This window comes from Petromyzon marinus, chromosome 64 (genome assembly GCF_048934315.1).
Source record: "Petromyzon marinus isolate PM22_M1 ecotype Great Lakes invasive population chromosome 64, UKy_Petmar_22M1.pri1.0, whole genome shotgun sequence".
Lineage (NCBI taxonomy): Eukaryota > Metazoa > Chordata > Hyperoartia > Petromyzontiformes > Petromyzontidae > Petromyzon > Petromyzon marinus.
The window spans coordinates 4,081,359-4,099,857 of NC_133730.1; the positions used below are offsets into that span (position 1 = coordinate 4,081,359).

Genomic DNA, 18,499 nt, shown 5'->3' on the forward strand with positions numbered 1-18,499 from the left:
CACTCAGCCGGCTGGCGCGTCTGATTGGTCGCTAGCAGACACGGGGGGGGGGTCACTCAGCCCACTGGCGCGTCTGATTGGTTGCTAGCAAACACGGGGGGGGTGGGGGGGTCACTCAGCCCGCTGGCGCGTATGATTGGTCGCTAGCAAACACGGGGGGGGGGGGGTACCGCTTCAACCAATCCACGTGCCGCGATGAGCGAACGACGAGAAGACCGCGTGGCTTCTCGAGGTGTAGTCGGCCATGTTGCTAAGGGAGGTCGACGGTGGCGCTGCAACATGACATGTAACACGAGAAGGGAAACAATTAAAAATGTTAGTTTATTTTTTATAAAATAATATTATTTTATTGTTGTGAGAATTTTAATATTTTATATTTTTATTATTTTACTGTTGTGAGAATTGTATTGTTTTATATTTTATTATTTTATTATTTCCCTTCTACGTGACTTTACCGAAAGAACCAAGAATATTAATTTCCCATGTGGAGTGACGTCACCCGCTAATGGTTATGGGGGAGGGGTGCGGCATGTGGAGTGACGTCACCCCTCATGGTTATTGGGGAGGGGTGCGGCATGTGGAGTGATGTCACGCACGGGACAGACATTTCTGGGTGATTATAGTAAGCACAATAGAGGGAGGGGCTGGGGATGTTAGATCAAGTAAATATAAATGCGTGTCGTTAAGCCCGACACATCAAATTAGTAAGGTTTTAGTAAGGTTTGTCACGTAAACAAAACATGGCAGTTCCTTACTAGTACAGCACACCGGTGTGTTGGAGAGTAAATGCACATGTGGATCCAAAATCCACAAGTGGAGAGTCACAATCCACAAGTGAGTTGTCCTGGCAAGCCTTACTCATTGGCTGTGTCGGGTGGTGGCGGGTTCAACAACACACTTATATATTTATGCGATCTAACCCAAAAAAACCCCTCATGGATAGAATGAATCCGCGACAGAATGAATGATACATTATTGTTAATGTTGAACGAATCCAATCAGCGTCAAGGGGTGGCCTAATATGAGCTTTTTTTTACACGCTTTTATTTAACTCACTCTGTCTGTTGTTGTTCTTGTCGTTGTATCCTCAAATCTTGTAACTCAATTTTAGCCCACTTCCCAATGTGGTATCGACTGCAAACTTGGTATACTTATGGCATACTGATGACAATACTATATTCTATTATATATAAAAAAAATTCAACCATATTTTTTACCTGTTATGTTTCGGCTTGGGTCTAATTGTCCACGCTCAACTGACGTTGGCTGTAAATCACCACGGTCCCCTTACGTTGTGGGAAGCTTCGGGACCACTTCCTGGAGTCGTGGAGTTTTTTTCCATTGGTAGTACGGTACATTTCATTAAAGCGTGTTTTAAAAAATAAGTATTTTTAAATATTACTTATTAGATCCACAAATCATCTCTTTAGATCCAGAAATCACTTGACAGAAAACACTTTAACTATTTAGAAATAAATGCATTCTAAATATCACGGCTATGTGTTCGAGCATGGATCAAGAATGGATCAAGCTTTGTATCCTTAAAAATCGGTCGATTCCCCGTTTAACCGAGCATTGGATAGTAACAAAAATGTGGGTTCCCTTTACAATACGGTATTCCTTATACTGGCAAAGCCACACCACATTCGTGCCTAAAACATGAAACATAATTTATCACTCATTTTATCATCTTAGGGGCCGTCCATAAATGACGTCACGCACCTGGGGGAGGGGGGGGGTCAGACCTTTGTGACGATGTGTGATGAGGGGGGGGGTTGAGAAATGTGACGTCACATCAAAATGCGCAACTTTAAATAAATATAGACAACACGTTCTACTTGATTAAATCGACTTTTGAATAAATGTTTTCTCCTACAACATCAGAGTGCAGTGCCACATTAAATACGCACTACAATGACAATACAGTAAAACCTTGGATTGCGAGTAACTTGGTCTGCGAGTGTTTTGCAAGACGAGCAAAAATTGTAAATATTAATTTGATAAACGAGCGACGTCTTGCAATACGAGTAGTACGTATACGTTTTGTGTGCTGAGCGTCACGTGATCACAACTGATATACGATTTTTGTTATTTTATTTTTTACCTACGTGACTTTACCCAATAGAACCAAAGAGTATAGATATACGAGTGCTTTGGATTACAAACACGTTTCCGGAACGAATTATGCTCGCAACCCAAGGTTTTACTGTAGTTTAAAGCGATTTGAAGCATGTTTTATATTCTTCTTTTGGGGTGGGTGGGCAGAGCTTTGTGACGTCATATTTGAGGGGGGTCTGACTTTTTGTGACGCCGTGTGACGAGGGGGGGGGGGTCAAAAATCGTCCAAAATCGCGTGACGTCATTTATGGACGGCTCCTCACAACAGCACTCCGAACCCTGCTGAGAGTTGGTATCTCTGAGAGTTGGTATCTCTGAGAGTTGGTATCTCTGAGAGTTGATATCTCTGAGAGTTGGTATCTCTGATAGTTGGTATCACTTGAGAGTTGGTATCTCTGAGAGTTGGTATCTCTGATAGTTGGTATCTCTTGAGAGTTGGTATCTCTCAGAGTTGGTATCACTTGAGAGTTGGTATCTCTGAGAGTTGGTATCTCTCTGAGAGTTGGTATCTCTGAGAGTTGGTATCTCTGAGAGTTGATATCTCTCAGAGTTTGTATCTCTGAGAGTTGATATCTCTGAGAGTTGGTATCTCTGAGAGTTGATATCTCTGAGAGTTGATATCTCTGAGAGTTGGTATCTCTTGAGAGTTGATATCTGAGAGTTGCTATCTCTCAGAGTTGGTATCTCTGAGAGTTGATATCTCTGAGAGTTGGTATCTCTTGAGAGTTCGTATCTCTGATAGTTGACTTGCATCCCACTGGGATTTTTGCACACAGCGTTGGTGTACGGTGCTATTTCAGGAATATTTTGATGTTTTTTTTCCTGGATTTTCTGTTTGCACATGCACAAAGTCACTTTAAGATGTTCATGTTTTTGTTTTTTTGTTTGTTGCGGTTGCACCCGATTCAAGAGCCGAACGGCTCACAGGGCTATACCAAAATAAATTAAACTAAACTAACTAAACTATGAGAGTTATAGCTCTTGCGAGTTCGTAAGTCGAGGAGTCACCGCCCCTCCCCCCTTTAGCCCTTGGGTTGTTCCCCCTACGTAAGATGGCCGCGGCCGCTGGCTTCACGCGTGACCACCGCGGGATCCAGGAAGCTTCCGCGCGCTCAACGCAGTAACGAGGGCCCCCCCCCAAATCGCCAACCCTCCCTCAACCCACGGGTCGGGCGCCGCTACACTCCGAGTGTTTAAAGTGGTTGTGGTGGTGGTGGTTGTGGTGGTGGTGGTTGTTGTTGCGTCGTTTTGGCAATCGAGATTAAGTAATTAACCAACCCAGCCGGCAAGTCGTCGTCGTCGCCGTCGTTCTCGGCAGGCAGGTGAGCAGGAGGAGAGGTGAGGAGGAGGTGAGGAGGAGAGGTGAGGAGGTGATGAGGAGAAGTGAGGAGGAGAGGTGAGGAGGAGAGGTGAGGAGGAGGGGAGGTGAGGAGAGGTGAGGTGAGGAGAGGTAAGGAGAAGTGAGGAGGAGAGGTGAGGAGGAGGTGATGAGGAGAGGTGAGGAGGAGGTGATGAGAGGTGAGGAGGGGAGGTGAGGAGAGGTGAGGAGGTGATGAGAAGTGAGGAGGTGAGGTGATGAGGAGAGGTGATGAGGAGGAGGTGAGGTGATGAGGAGTTGTGGAGGAGGAGTGAGGAGGTGAGGTGGGGGGGGTCGTCAGTCGATCGCCACGCCGCTACTTTAACGCGCTACGTTTAGAAGAAGATGCTCGCTTGGGTTTGGGTGGTGGTGGTGAATTTGTGTTTGTATCTTGACGAGGTCGTGAAGACGTCGATCGTGTTGGGTGCGTGCCTGTACGCAAGTGTTGGTGGTGGTGGATAGGGGTTGCTTTTGTGTCTCAATTGAAAGTCATCTGATTATAATGAACAATCTTTAAGTTGGTACGTATTCAATATCCGCTGGTGGTAGCGGTTAAGCGCGCCCCAACACTACGAACCGGAGTTGGATTCCCGCTTAGGGCCAACACAATCTGAGCCGGTTCCTAGGCACCCCCCCCTCTAGGTCGACTCAGCCTCAAATGAGTTACCCCGGTGCGGTAAGCATCGCCACGAGAGAGACAAAGGCGGCCGGGCGTAGTTGCTGGGCCACACACACGTGTGCCGTGCCCGACATTCATAGGTTGCCACTCACGAACATCGCCTGCCTCCCCTCACCCCCCTTTCCACAGTCTCTTGTTGAGGCTATACGGGGAGGGCACTTTTGCCTTTGTTACATGGTACAGGTTAACTTAGTTTTGAGGCCGAGTCGACCCAGGGGGTGGCCAGATTACCGTCGTCGATGTTGAACCGTGAGCGGGGAATGGAACTCTTCCTGGTTCCCTCCCTGGGGTCGTAGCAAAGCGACGAAACCGCTGCACCACCGCTCCCCGTGGGGGAGACAAAGGCGGCCGGGCGTGGTTTGCTGCCCACCCTACCCCCCCCTCCACCACCACCACCACCACCACGTGTGCCGTGCGGACCCTTAATAGGCGCTCGCAAACAGCACTTGCCCCTTCAGTCTCGCAGGCTACACGCGGCTTTGCCTTTGACTTAGTACAGTGGGGTACAGTGCAACAGTCTTGGCAATTCCGCCCAAGGGCACTTCGTCTAAAAACGCGAGAATCTCGGTTACGGCCGCTTCTAAATAACGTGTTATGAGTTGTTATTATTGTTATAATCTGAGCTCTTTCGGTAAAGTCACGTTGAAGGGAAACAATAAAATAATAAAATATATATAATATATATTTTGCTGCCCTCCACCAACATTATTGTTTCCCTTCAACGTGACTTTACCGAAAGAGCTAAGAATATGAATTACTGCAGTCACGAAAGCTTTAACATCAAAATTTAGTGTTATGAGTTGTTTGTTTAAAGCTTTTCGTGACTGCAGGGATTCATGTTCTTGGTTATTTCGGTAAAGTCACCGCCACGTAGAAGGGAAACAATAAAACAATAGGATTTTATTGTTTTATATTTTTTATTATTTTATTGTTTCCCTTCGACGTGACTTTACCGAAAGAACCAAGAATGCGTGTTATGAATTGTTTGTTTAAAGTTGTTACAGAATACGGGACTATGCAATGTGTTTGTGTGTTTTTTGTAATCGCCTAGTTGTGTATGTAGGCTCAACTTCTTTACAACAAGTACTTAGTTGCGTTTTTTTACGTATTTAATGGTAACATTCACCAGCCGCTGTAATTTTTTTTGATTAAACTGTATCATGGCCCGTACAAACTGTCTAACATACTGTCTAATTATTATAACGACATTAAACACTTTCAATCGCAACGTCTACAGTTTATGAGAATAGGTTTTTCCCCCATTTTTTTCTGGCAACAAAACAGTAGTGTTAAGATGTTAAAACGCCAAACTTAAACATTTTTACAAGGAATCATGTCTGTTAATATATGATGCATTGTCCTTGAAACTGATTGGTCCACACCAGAGACGGCTTTCTTTTGAGCCTCGTCTCAAAACGGTGTTAGACCAGAGGACGCCAAAAGGCGTGGACCAATCAGTTTCAAAGACAATGCATACATTATCAGAGTTTTTTTGTTTGTATTCTGACCACAAGTACTGTGGTTTATGCAGACATGATTCCTTGTAAAAAGGTTTCAGTTTGGTGTTTTAACATCTCAACACAACTGTTTTGTTGCCAGAAAAAAAATGGGGAAAAAACCTAATTTTCATATTTTGGTACTGGCGAAGGAGGTCCCATGATCTCCAGTTTACTTTTTTAAAAATCTTAAATTTCATGCCAGTGATCACATCATCTTTGTCAGACGTCGGAAGCTAAGCAGGGACGAGCCTGGATAGTGCTTGGATGAGGGGCCACCACCCCTAGGCTGCCATGGGGCTGCCTACGCTGTGGGCACAGTCATCGGCGCAGCGGAAACCAATCGTTGTACTGTGTTCCATGCTCCCTACCTTCACTGACCCGCGTCGATGAGCGTGGTGAGGTATGGTCAAGTGACCGCACGACCAAGCGCACTCGGTGGGAAAGCTCTAATCCGGCAAAATAAGAGGGCAAGTGCAATCTGTACTTTCTTCCATGCCATGTGAATGTGTAAATTTCTGCAGCTGAGTGCAACCGAGTAATTTTTTTTGCATGACCTTCAAACGGATTTTAAAAAAAAAATTCTGACATGGAAATAAGTGGAATTGAGTGCAGGACCAAATTTAATTGCGATAGTTTTTGGTGACCTCGGACCAATATGCCCCACTTGAGAAACCGGTCTAATCACAGGTGGCTGAAACCTGGAATCGAACCCAGAATTTCAGGGGTGAGAGCTTAGATGTATGCTCGTATGTGTGTTTAACTTCTTTCGCACCACACCTAGCCAACCGTGCTAATAGGAGGTGCGAGTGAGTGAAGGACAACAAACTAAACACAAAAAGTAGTTTCTCTGACCTCTGAAAAAGAGCTTCATAGCTCATCGGATTCCTCCAGCCTAAATAAAGAGTCCGATTCTGACCTGGCCTGTACTTAAGCATGCTCGTGAGGAATTGATTCGGGTTTTTTTTCACCACTTATGCTGGCCCAAATCCCCCACCCCCCCCCCCCCCCCATACGCACAACCAGGAAGGAGAGAGAGGCATGTGTGCTGCGTTCAATCCCTCCGCCAGCCTGCTCGACGATTCGGCGCCCAAGCAGTATGACCCCGACTTCACGCAGGACATCAGCGAGAAGATGAGGATCCCCAACACCCTGAAGGCACGCCCGTCGACCGCTGACACCATCGTTCACAAAGTTTACAGCAAGCCCCGCTTTGCTTCATTCGCGCCATGCGTACCCAGCCGCGTGTATGGGATTTGGCCCTTATATATAATTCATGTACAGTGTTGTGGGATGCTGTTGGCACGAATGACGTTGTATAAAATGAAAGTTGTATTATTTTTCATGGCGAATTGGCTGATAGGTGAGCGTTTGTTACGTCTCCTGCTGCACGAGCCACAAACGTACGTTGTGCTCGCCCAGTTGCCTTGCTCGCCCGCTCTCTTGTGGCTCATCGTCTTGCTGCGCCCGTTTCACTTCTTCTGTCACCACAGGTGGCATCCACCGAGGCTGACGCCGGGCAGGAGTCCCCGTGGCCCAAAACGCAAAACTCACACTATCATCACCCGGCGATGGTGATGGAGGTGCCGGAGAGGATCATGGTTGCCGGTAAGCAGCTCTCTCTCTCGCTCTGTCTTCCAACGAGGCCTCTTGTTCAGGTCCGTTTATGCTTCCAAATAAGTGTTTTTAATTGTAGGTATTTGTGAGATGGTTAGAATCGCTTGGTCAGAGCACTGACCTGGCACTGCTCAGGTCCTGGATTTATGATCGCCAAAATTCAGCTGTCTATAAATTAACTGAGTTGATCGTCTCAGCCCAGTCACCAATGACTGGACAATTAAATTTGGTTTTGTCTTTCATAAGGGGGTATGGAACGTGGAGCCTGAGCCTATAGAGTGCGTAGCTCTTGAAGCTTTGGAACAAGAAATGAGTCTTGCTGAGCCATTTCTGGAATTGTCCTGGTTAGTGCTTTTGTGTCTTCTTTCTAATGGTTGTGGAAACGTGGCAACATTGACATCACCTCCGATGGAGATTAATAGTGATGTTTCCAAGTAGGCAAATTGCCTATTGGCAATGAATTGTGATTTGCTAAAAAGGTAACTTGTTGCTCTTGGGTTATTTCGGTGAAGTGTCGAAGGAAAATAAATAAAATAATAGGGTACGACGTTTCGATTGCAACCCAAGCAACCGTCATCAGGTAGAACTCAATTTGAGAGAGAGACAAAACACAGACACGGAGACACGCAGACAGACACACAAGCAGAGAGAGACACACAACATAGACGTGTCTATGTTGTGTGTCTCTCTCCATGCGTCTCTGCAATCGAAACGTTGTATTCTATTATTTAATTTATTTTCTATCTACGTGACTTTACCGAAAGAACCAAAGAGTAATTCCTGCAGTCACGAAAGCTTACAATCAGGTAACTTGTTCTTTGATGTGGTTTTTTGTGGATTGTACCACGTGTTGGGTTGGCATGGCGTCCCAACGTTTTTCTCCACTTGCTGGGAGCTTTTTTCAGGAGCGAAACACCCGACACCATTCCGATCAACGGCAACGTACAACCCAAAAAACACATCGGCAAACTGTACAGCACAACTTAGAAAACCCGACGCAGTCGTAAGGTAACCTGTTCGCTTCTTGGAACAAACCTAGCACTGCGCGGGTCAGCTGTCTGAAGGTCACAGAAACGGAGCGTATCATTTCTGTTCTGTAGACTCCGGGCAGGACTCCAGCCGCTCGTCTATGCAAGGGCCACGGTTCTCCGTGGAGCTCCCACGGGAGATGTTCCACCTGCAGACTCCGCCGCGCGTGCTCACGCTGGAGGAGCAGCCGCTGGACTACATCAGCCTCGTGCCACCGGCATCATCGCCGTCCGTGGCGGCCGAGACGCCATCGAGACCGCCGGCACAGCGGGTAAGCAACGAAACGCGCGCGCCATGGGTGGGAGAGACTGAACTCTGGCACCGGCTGCGGCCGACTTGTACGATGCGCCGATAAGTGTCGGACGTGGCCAGATGTCCGGTGTTATTACTTTGCAGCTCTGCCAAGTCTTGTTAAGGGTGATGTTCCACAGTTCAGTCCACAGCGAGAGATGGTATGCTGATAACGATTCATAGTCCCGTGATAGCACAAGCCATTTCGCAACTGCACATTAACTAACCTCGGAGCTCCATCGCCGCAGTGATAATCCTATCGGGTGTGCTTACTCTCGTGGTTTAATTATCGCAAAATGCCTTTTGCACTCCATAGCTAGATATATCATGCTCATGAACAATAAGGGAGAAGTTCACATTGCAATTCACAGCTCACATTAACGTGCACACTTTAGCGGTGGCGGTGGTATGCTCACATTTCACGTACAACGCGAACTCTCCTGTCGTTTTCACCACATTGAGGAGTTGTCTCTCATCCTTCAGAGAAAGAACCCAGGTGCTCGGCCGTACAGGGAGCGGTCGCTGAGTGAGCGAGGACCTCGGCTGGGCACGCCCGCTCAACGGCAGCATGCGTGAGTCATCGCGACGCCGCGCTTCCCACGGCGTCCACCTCGGGCCTGTCCGTCGCGTGCAATTGTCATTGGCAGCGATGGCGCTTTCCAGTCTGTGGCGGCATTCCCGTTGCTCTACGAGGTCCCGTTTTAAACAGTTTGTGGAATTGGTTGCTTGAAGGGTGGGAGACCAGATCCAGGTGAGATATCGCCACCGATGTTAGCCGTGACCGGGAATTGAACTCGGCTCTGGAAGGGCGGCTTCCCCAATTTGACGAAAAATGTGATGTCACGTCGTTGCTTGTTCTCCACGACAACTCGCGCGGTGCCAAAGCCTTACTGGCAGGGACCTTCTTGTGCGATTGGCTCTGCCGCATCACGTGGCTGCTTTTATGCACACCAAATACATGGCTGCTACGAATTTCCACATGATAAGCCACTTCGTTGAACTATCATTTGTGACTAGGTCGCAGCTTCAAAAGAGCTACATAGCTCAGTGGGCCTTACCTGGTAAAGTAAAATATTTTAAATACAGAATATTGGAGGAAGAATTTTCTCAGCTAAATTTTAACACAGCTCATTTTTTTAATGGCTATCATTCAATTGTGATTAAAATAATGTTTTTCAATTTTTTTAACTGGAGCTTATTATAGGCGCCTGGCTTACGCTGTCATTCATTCCGGTACAAATTGTGTGCCATCGCTTTGCGAGTGTTCGAATGGCTCCTTTCCCTTCCTCGAGCTTCGTGGTTGAGCCTCGAGGCGGTGGCGTAGTTACCGAGGGTGCAGGCAGTGCAGCTGCACCAGAGCCCATTGGCCCTCTGGCTCGATGATATGACATGGGACGCGGGACCCATTACATCCTGTGAATCGGGGCCCATGCCAACCGCGCTACGCCAATGCCTCGCAGCCTAGAAAGTGAGAAAGGACACTCCTCCGTTCTGTCCTTCTTGGCTGTCATTTTCCCTTTATTTTGATCTTTTTCCACTGCCTGCCCTTTCTAGCCCAAGATCCCTTCTCAGTCCTTCCAAATCCAGCCCTTCCCTCAATCCGCGCAGGTAATCTCAGCCCCTCTGTTCTTGTCACAGCAAACGTCAATGTCATTTTGTTTGGCCAGTGCTTGGCAGATCTGGGGGTCAGTTATCCTCAGAACGGCACCAATCGTTGTTAGCCGACGTTGCAAATACTTTGCGACCGCGTTTCATAACGAATGACACAATTATAATTGTTATTATACCCCAGCTCTGGAGCTTTGCCAAAAGATGCTGTTAACGTGTCTCCTGCTCGTTGTGGATCCTGCACGTACGACGCGATAAGGACTCTCGTGTCCCACGAGAATACTAACGTAGAACCTGTTCACACGTGTGCATCTCCACTGCTACCACACTCTGTCCGCTCTACGTGAGGATCTTCTCAAAGGACTCGCGTTTCCTCGCGCGTGCTAGAGTGCATCGGCCCTGGATCCTAAGCAAGACCCTCGTGATAAGAGTCTTGAGACTCGGTGAGACTGTCCTGTGTAAGTGAATGCCCCGAGCAGCTAAATGGGAATAAACTTCTAATTATTTTAATAATTTCATCAACCGAGACATCACCTTTTGAAAGGAACACATGTGCAATACCGCCATTTACCAAACTTAATTTGTTTTATGTGAAAAATAGATTTTTAGCTCATCGGATTCCTTCAGTATAAATAAATATTCTGATTCTGTATGGATCTACATGTTTATTAAGCAGGTGCCAGTACATGTGCGATGACTTGTCTCTGAACGGAGAAGCATGCTAAAAACATAAACCTGGACCGGAATATGGTCTTGTGAAACTGGAATTATTTGGTCCAGTGTTTATTTTCAGAAGCGTTTCGCATGATGTGGGTCAAAAGCTGGAGTACTCTGAAAACATACCCACACGTATTCTTTGGGTCTTTCGGTAAAGTCACGACGATAGGTTCAAAGAAAATAACAAAAAAACTACGACGTTTCGTTTGCAACACAATCGTTTTTTTTCTTGATGACGACCGCTTGTGTTGCGATCGAAACGTCGTCCTTTTTTGTTATTTTCTCTGAACCTAGCTAACGTGACTTTACCGAAAGACCCAAAGAATATGAATTCCTGCGGTCACGAAAACTTTTAAGTCGAGATATATACCACCCGTGTTTAGGACATAGCATTCAACAGTCCATAGTACTGGGTTCACAACCTGGAATTTCTCAAATCCGCCTGACACCCCGAACCCTTGTTCGCAAGGTTTGTGTTTATATATACAAGGATTACTTACAGGGCAGGAAGCGGTGGCGTGGTGTTTCGCGCACCGTGCTAAGAACCCAGAGATCCTGAGTTTTGACACCTGGCCACGGCTAATACCAATGGCGAGTGATATCGCCAACTGGTTCACCGTCCGCCTTGCGAAGTGTAGTCAAACGTCCACCGTGACCGACACGGTGTGGGGAGTCCAATCCATCCGGCAAGTGGATTAACGAAGGGCTGTGCGCACACACGCGCACACACACGCGTGAAGTATTGGGAGAGAGCCACTCATGGGCCCGCGTATGATTTCCTCCTCGGCAGGCAAGAACTGGCGCTCGTCGATGACGTGGGGGAGGATCAGTACGCAGACGGTTTGGAGCTGGATCTTGCAGTCGTGAACAGTCAGGTAACGTGGGTTATTGTTATTTTAATTCCTATTGTCCGTTTCCCACGTTCAATCGCGATTTTGTCGTCGGCGTCATGCCGTGAGATGAAAGGTCAATTCGGATCTTTCCCAGAGCGTTGAAACTATATTTATGTTAGACATGGGTATTTTGACCGTCTTTTCAATGCTGGCCAGATGTCTTGGAAAAAGCGTGAGTACCTGCACGTGATTCCACCACCCCGCGACCTGCCGATTGACTGTGGTGTACCCATTCATACTGCTATGGCGGACAGAGCCGGAGGATTTAAGAAACTTGCCCCATTGTTTCCACTGCAGTGCCGGGAGATGAAATTTCACGGGCGACCTCTCTTGATTTGCAATTCCAGTGTGCTAACCATTACACCGGAGGCAGCATCAAAATGGTTGACTTCAAAGTGGCAAAGCGATGACCGTGATCGGCCAGCATGTGGAAACTGATGGAAGAGTAAAGTGATGTCACAGTGATGCCATCAGAGCACTGCAATGACGGATGGACCAACGACGCACGGACGGACGGACGGACGGAAAAACGACTGGTGGTGATGGACGAGCGGTCAGTGTGATGGCACAGCCGGCCCCGAGTGTTGTGTCAACGTTGTGCCACTGCCGTGTTGCCGTGCAGGTTTTGCGGCTGGCGGGCCGGTTGCAGGCGGTGGAACGCGCCGCTCACGCTCGCCAACGCCGAGAGGTTCTGCTCTTCTCGCTCACCGGGCTCGTCTTCCTCTTGAACGGGTGGCTCTGGCTGCGACGGTGATGCAGGTGGCACGAGGCTGCGCTGCACTGATGCTTCCCCCAATGAGGAGACGCTGCGGCCGCCCAGTTTAACCGGTGTGAAAATTCACAAATAAAATCCCCTTTATTTTAGTAAAAAAAAAAAAAATCTGACTGTTTCCAGGGGTGGTGCTCATCTCTTGCTGGAAGTCCCTGAGCCGGCGGTCAAAACTCCACGATCCTATGGCAGGGCCAGTATATCCGTAGGAGATTCACTTGACTTAAAGCTTTCGTGACCGCAGGAATTCATATTCTTTGGGTCTTTCGGTAAGGTCATGTTAGATAGGTTCAAAGAAAATAACAAAAAAACTACGACGTTTCGATCGCAACACAAGCGATCGTCATCTGGAGGATGAACAGGAGATTCGCTGTTGACTTCCCACAAAGTGGCACGCTTGTTGCCGACACTGGAGCGATGGTGTGCTCGGACGAACACCAGATAGGAATTTGAGCTCTCGGTCATTTACCACCAGCCGGACGTGTTGGACTATTGGTGACGTGCGCACATCATTGTGCCTGTTTCCCGTAATGCCGTGTATAGACTAAACACTCTTCACCCAAGTGCAGGGGTGCGAAACCTATGGCCCATGGGCCCAATGTGGCCCGTGACCTAATTTAATGTGCGCCGTCACCCCCCCCCTTTCCCTGGTCACACAGGGTTTACCACTTCGAAATGGCCTGCAAGACATATTTATCCACTGCAAGCATCGTAGCCGGACTATTTGGGTACTAGAGGAATATTTTGGACACTGTGTCAATGTCGAGCACGCTCAATCACCTGTAAAGGTGAGCCGTAATCTCTTTTAAAGTTTTTATTGGATAACACTAAGGTGCGTGTTAATGTGGCATGCCAAATATATTTTAAATGCCTATTTGGTCCCGAGTCAGGATTAAGGTTTCTCGCATCTTTTCTGCGTGCATCTCCCCGAGCTGCGAAGGCTCCTCTCTTTCCAGTGCGTTCTGTTGTGAGATGTTTAGAACGAGTACGCCCCTGCCCACTCGTCACCGAATCTAATTGCACAATTGGGGCCCACCGCAATTGGTAAAGGCAGTTGATTGTGCCTCGTTTTTATTTTATAATGCATTCTTATTGATCTGCAGTCCGTATGGACCACGTCTCCAAATATAATTTTACAATCATCACCCATTCAGATATTTACTAAGCCTCAACGTTTCGTTGCAAATAGACAAATCTCCATGCAGACACGTACTGAATTGGTCTGTAATAAGATAGGCTTTTTGTGTTTAGTTTGTTGTCCTTCCCCCCCCCCCCCGCGCACCTCAGATAAGCACGGTTGGCTACATACGGTGCGAAAGAAGTTCAACATACGTACATCCAAGACGTCACGGAAAATTCCGTTGATGCCACTCCATCACGCCATCTCTTTCTCCTTTCTGTCAGAACCCACATCTGCTGTACAATCGACACCCGACCTCAAGCTCTGCTCTTGAGTCTCCACGCCACCTGGCTCTAGGGTCTTTTTCTTGGGCACAGACGTCTGGATTTCACTTCAATGCCTGTCCTCGGTAACCTTTCCCCCTCCGCCATGTACTTGTGTTCCGCCCATCGCAACTTGTCGTTGCCGATTAACTTTACTCGGCCGCCACGTTAGATTCGAGACCACAGCTGACTGCAGGGTTTGATGGATCACGTAGAGCTCGTTGTGCTTTGTGAGGTTCCCACCGACGGGGCTGTAAAGTGGTCTCTGAATTGGCAGTACAGGAAGCAGGTTGCTCACCTATGTTTGACGGCTTGTCAGTGTCGGGCTGCCACATGGAATCTGTGGATTTCTCCAGTTAACTCCAATTTCCTCCCAGACAAAGAAAAACTGAAGACATTTTCGCGCACCACATAGCAAGCATTAGAAATAAATCCATACGAAGTCATTTTTTCATAAAACTTTTATTATATCATGTACAAGCACAATATCTTTGCTAATCCACTGCTGGATGAGGGCTTCCCTCGCTGTGCGCGGATTGTGGGGGTAATCTAACCAACCATGCTCCCTCCACGCTGTCAGTGCGGGTCGGTGAAGGTGGGGGGAGCATAGATGTGGTAGCATAGAGCGTCGGTGGGCGACCAAGAGGACCGCGTGTGTCCCGTGGAGCCACTCATGGCGGCCCCGTCACACGTGTGTCCAGGGTGATGCTTAGGTGCGTGGGGGGTCATGATTAGTGCACATCCACGGTGCCGAGCTCGCGGCCCGGCCAGGTGAAGGAGGGCCGCTCATAGCGGCCCACTAACTCGTCTGGGTTGCCCACCGCTGGCAGAGATGGCATTTATAGTAGAACAATGGACTTTGGCCCCTGCAGCCACCTATGATGCCCTTGTCTGTGCGTGGCGGTCGCCCAGGCAAGCACTCGATCCAGGCTTTGATGATGCTCGGCTTGAGAAATTTGAAAAGATGCGGTGCACTGCGGGAGATTTTTTGGTCACGGGCATGACCATCCCATCCTGAATAGACTGATTGACTCGGATTCCGGGCTCTCCTGCGTGTGTAGAGGTGTAATATTATAATGAATAAATTGGCATCAGTCATTTCATTAATTGCCGCGTATATTATACTTACACCACATTAATATGTACATGAATCAAATGTATCTGAAATTAATTTACCATTTGACAATCTATACTCATTAATTACCTATTTTGTAAGGGATACCGGAGTTTCTGATTACAATGCATTTAATTGTTTATGAATACAATTCCTTACACTCCTGATGCTTCATCAAAGCGTGCACGTTCGATTCAGTTACGCACGTCTGGCCAGCATCGAAAGAGTTCGTTCTCGCGGAGGTCCTTCTGCTACCAGTGGCGTCAGCAAGCGGTCGCAAGGGTTGGGCGCCTCTCCCGAAGCATGGTGGAGCAGTAGAAGGAACCCGTGCAAACGAGCCACAGAAATGTATACCGATGCAAATAAGATGGTGCAGCTGCAAAAAAATTGAGCCAAAATGAATTGCTGCTTCAAATCCAACCATGACCTCGAATCTTGACAATTCGTCTAATCGCATCTCGTTTTTTTGACGGTCGGTTATCGTTTTATTTCCCAGTGGCTAGATTACAGCGAATGTGTGCTTGGTTTCCACTTTATCTGTGGGTCCGTTTAATGCTGTAGTTTAATCGTGAAATTGAGATGGGAAACATCTGCAGAGAATGATTTGGAATCTGCTTTTGTCGCCTTTTTTCCCCACGGTTTCAGAGAGACACTCACAAACAGCAGCAGTAAGCAATGACGGCTGTAACTGTACTGATGAGTCCTAATTAGGCTTAAACCGGTCCACAGTTGTCATTCCTCTTCTACTAAATACTTAAAAATTTAATGGGCTGCAATTTCATCTCTGTTGAGATGGTGTGGCGAGTGTCGGCCACGTGCGCAAGTTATGTGGGAATGGTGATGCCACCACCACCTTGACATGCAAAGTGTGCTTTGGCTTCAGGTTGGCTTTTGCCGTACAATGTATTATCAGAGAGGACGCTGTCACCAAAGGGGAACGTTGGATTCTACCGACTGCCCTGGTAGGAGATGCCGAACGTAAGCCACCACGCGTCAACGTTGCGTCGAGTATTTGCGCTGCTGTCATCATCGTCATCAGCCATGATCTATCCACTGATGAGCGATGGTCTCCCCAAAGCGTCGATACCTCTCGGCCTTGCGTTGCAACAATCCGTCGAGCGCCTGCGCACGGGCGCAATCTACCGCTCCGTCTTCGTGGTTGACGCTGAAATAATCTCTTTCGAAGGCATTCTTCCGTTATTACCAAGTAGTGTTCGAACCTGAATATATCTGACCGCCTTGCAGTGTATGTGTTGTTTAAATAGGCACTTGGAAAGTGTTATAGCCTTTTTGATGAAATAACAGCATTTAATTTCAGCAATAATGCCCCCAAATTGAATGAGATTTGGCAATAATAACAATAATAGTACAATCATTTCCAAAGGTTTATTGATACGATGAAAAATATCATGTGAGATTACATTTTTCAATCAAACTACATGATTGGTATTTTGTTTTATTCCAACTCTCAATACAGTGCATTTATTATTTGGTGCCGCTGTATTAAAGGTAAACAATTGGGGAACTGTCTTGCGGATGTTGTACAATATTTAACACAATTTACATTCATCTGTACAAACATGAATACAATTCCTATGTTTTAATCATACTCGTAAAATAGAATTGTGTTGTCCAGAGGACACATGATTCCACTTTAAAAGGCATTAATCCAGCCTCTTTTATATTTACCTTTCTCTCGTTATATTATTTTTGTCTGAGCACTGGACACTGCAGGAAGGCAGTGGCTACCGTGTTTTGTAGTTTTTGGGCAGTGAACTTGGTGATCCGTAAACATGAAGTGGAAATTACACCCAGCGACCTGGTGAATCCCAATTTTCAACGCATACCGCCGACCCGCGACCAGTGGGGCAGCAAGTCGGCCCAGTTTCTGCACCTAGAAAGTGGTCATGGTTCTAGTTCCCATGGTAGCATTCGGCCAAGCCAGCACCAACAACGCCACGTGGTCTGCATTCCCAAGGGAGATGTTGCTCTCTAACATGGGCCGCCCCAGGTTAGAGAGTAACAGCTCATCTGCAACGACTCGCCCTTGAAAAAGAGCTTCTCAGCTCAGTGGGCTTTAATCGGCAAAGGCACTTCTGATTATGAAATGTAGCACCGTGTTTGCGAAAAAAATAATACGCGGAACAATATAAAACATTTTTTGTTTTGGATAGCATAACCTAACTCAAGCCTACGTAAGTGAAACCTTGTTAAAAAGCAAAGTGAATGAGTGCGTCCCTCTAGCTGCAGAGAGAATGGAGTTGGAGTTGGGTCTTTCCCTGGGTTGGGTCAATGGGCCTTGCATAGTAAATACAAACATTGTTTTAGGGTGAGACATTATGGTAGGGTCTGCATCCACAGAGATGGAGACTTGAAGTGTTGAGCCTTACCTGGAACAGCCCAGCGTGGTTTGCGTCTGTTTTCCAATGGTCGCGGAAACGTAGCAACATTGACATGACCTCGAATAGAGATTAATTATTATTTTTTCCTTTGCAAGGCAAGTGTCTGTTGGTGTAGAATTGAGATTTACAAAAAAACGAAGGTTACCTGTTCCCACGTCCGGCACCATGATAAGTGGACCCTTTTGGTCAGCTTCTTCGAGATTGCTGCAGCGTGGCGGATATTGTCAAGTTCCTGCTTTTCGTTGTGATTGTTATTCTGGCTGAACGTGCGGTGCTCTAAACGCGCAGATTTTCAATGTCCGTGTTGTGCGTGTGCTTTCTTCGAGACTTGAAACAACAGTTTTTGTCTTGTCTGCAAGTGCATCCGTTCATATTCATACCACGGTACATGACCCTTGTTTAGTCAACAGGCACTGTGCTGTGTAAATGTGCATACTGTTAAATAAAGACTATTCTTCCAATGAACTTGAAGTATTGGTGAAAGATCATACCCGTCGACTGTTGTTTGTATAATTGCTTACTCGCCCTATTTTGGTGAAGTGAAAATGCATCGGCGGCTGTTCTTCACGTCACAGGTACTGCGTATCTGTCAACCCCCCTTACAGGTGCCCTACCTTATTACAGACCAATTCACACCTTATTGGTCACCCCGTGCCGCTTATAAATCTCAACGTTCATCCTACAAAGTCTCATCACTAGGGAGAAACACAAACAAATATAATTTTTTTGGCTCGTATTGAAACGGCTGTATGCCGTATGGACCTGAAAACTGAATCTTCCTGCACAAGAATACGGGGTCAACCGTGAAGGGTCGACAGAAATTGGTATCGCGTTTGATATTCAGCCTTCGGCGGCACCAAGTCTCATCCGAGCTTGTCCCGGATCTGCTCAAGCCCTGGGGGATGTGGGATCAATAGAACAGTTCACCAGACAACATCCTTATAGCACTAATAGGGGGTTTTCCCC

The 18,499-nt window shown here is 47.1% G+C and overlaps 1 protein-coding gene across 5 annotated transcripts; it reads left to right on the top strand.

Annotated features, from left to right (window-relative positions):
* Window positions 1-3,177: 3,177 nt before the first annotated feature.
* On the top strand, window positions 3,178-17,998 carry LOC116956240 (mitochondrial fission factor-like). 5 transcript variants are annotated; one of them, XR_004404972.2, is made up of 9 exons: window positions 3,178-3,440; window positions 6,677-6,808; window positions 7,144-7,258; window positions 8,368-8,567; window positions 9,071-9,159; window positions 10,142-10,195; window positions 11,703-11,787; window positions 12,428-12,633; window positions 13,862-17,998. XR_004404972.2 is itself a non-coding variant. In XM_032977672.2 (8 exons), the coding sequence occupies exons 2-8, from the start codon at window positions 6,692-6,694 to the stop codon at window positions 12,557-12,559; spliced, it is 792 nt and encodes a 263-aa protein (XP_032833563.1). In that variant the 5' UTR covers window positions 3,178-3,440; window positions 6,677-6,691; the 3' UTR covers window positions 12,560-17,998. The 5 variants fall into 5 exon arrangements, 3 of the variants coding, with proteins under 3 accessions (XP_032833563.1, XP_032833565.1, XP_075910207.1); XR_004404973.2 differs by having other exon boundaries at window positions 13,979-17,998; XM_032977672.2 differs by having other exon boundaries at window positions 12,428-17,998.
* The last annotated feature ends 501 nt before the right edge of the window (window positions 17,999-18,499 follow it).

What these genes read in the sequence shown, in the direction of transcription:
- LOC116956240 (XM_032977672.2), top strand. Translation starts at nt 6,692, where the DNA reads ATGTGTGCTGCGTTCAATCCCTCCGCCAGCCTGCTCGACGATTCGGCG. An exon ending in GGATCCCCAACACCCTGAAG is followed by an intron (nt 6,809 to 7,143) that starts GCACGCCCGTCG and finishes CTGTCACCACAG; the next exon opens with GTGGCATCCACCGAGGCTGA. An exon ending in TTGCAGTCGTGAACAGTCAG is followed by an intron (nt 11,788 to 12,427) that starts GTAACGTGGGTT and finishes GTTGCCGTGCAG; the next exon opens with GTTTTGCGGCTGGCGGGCCG.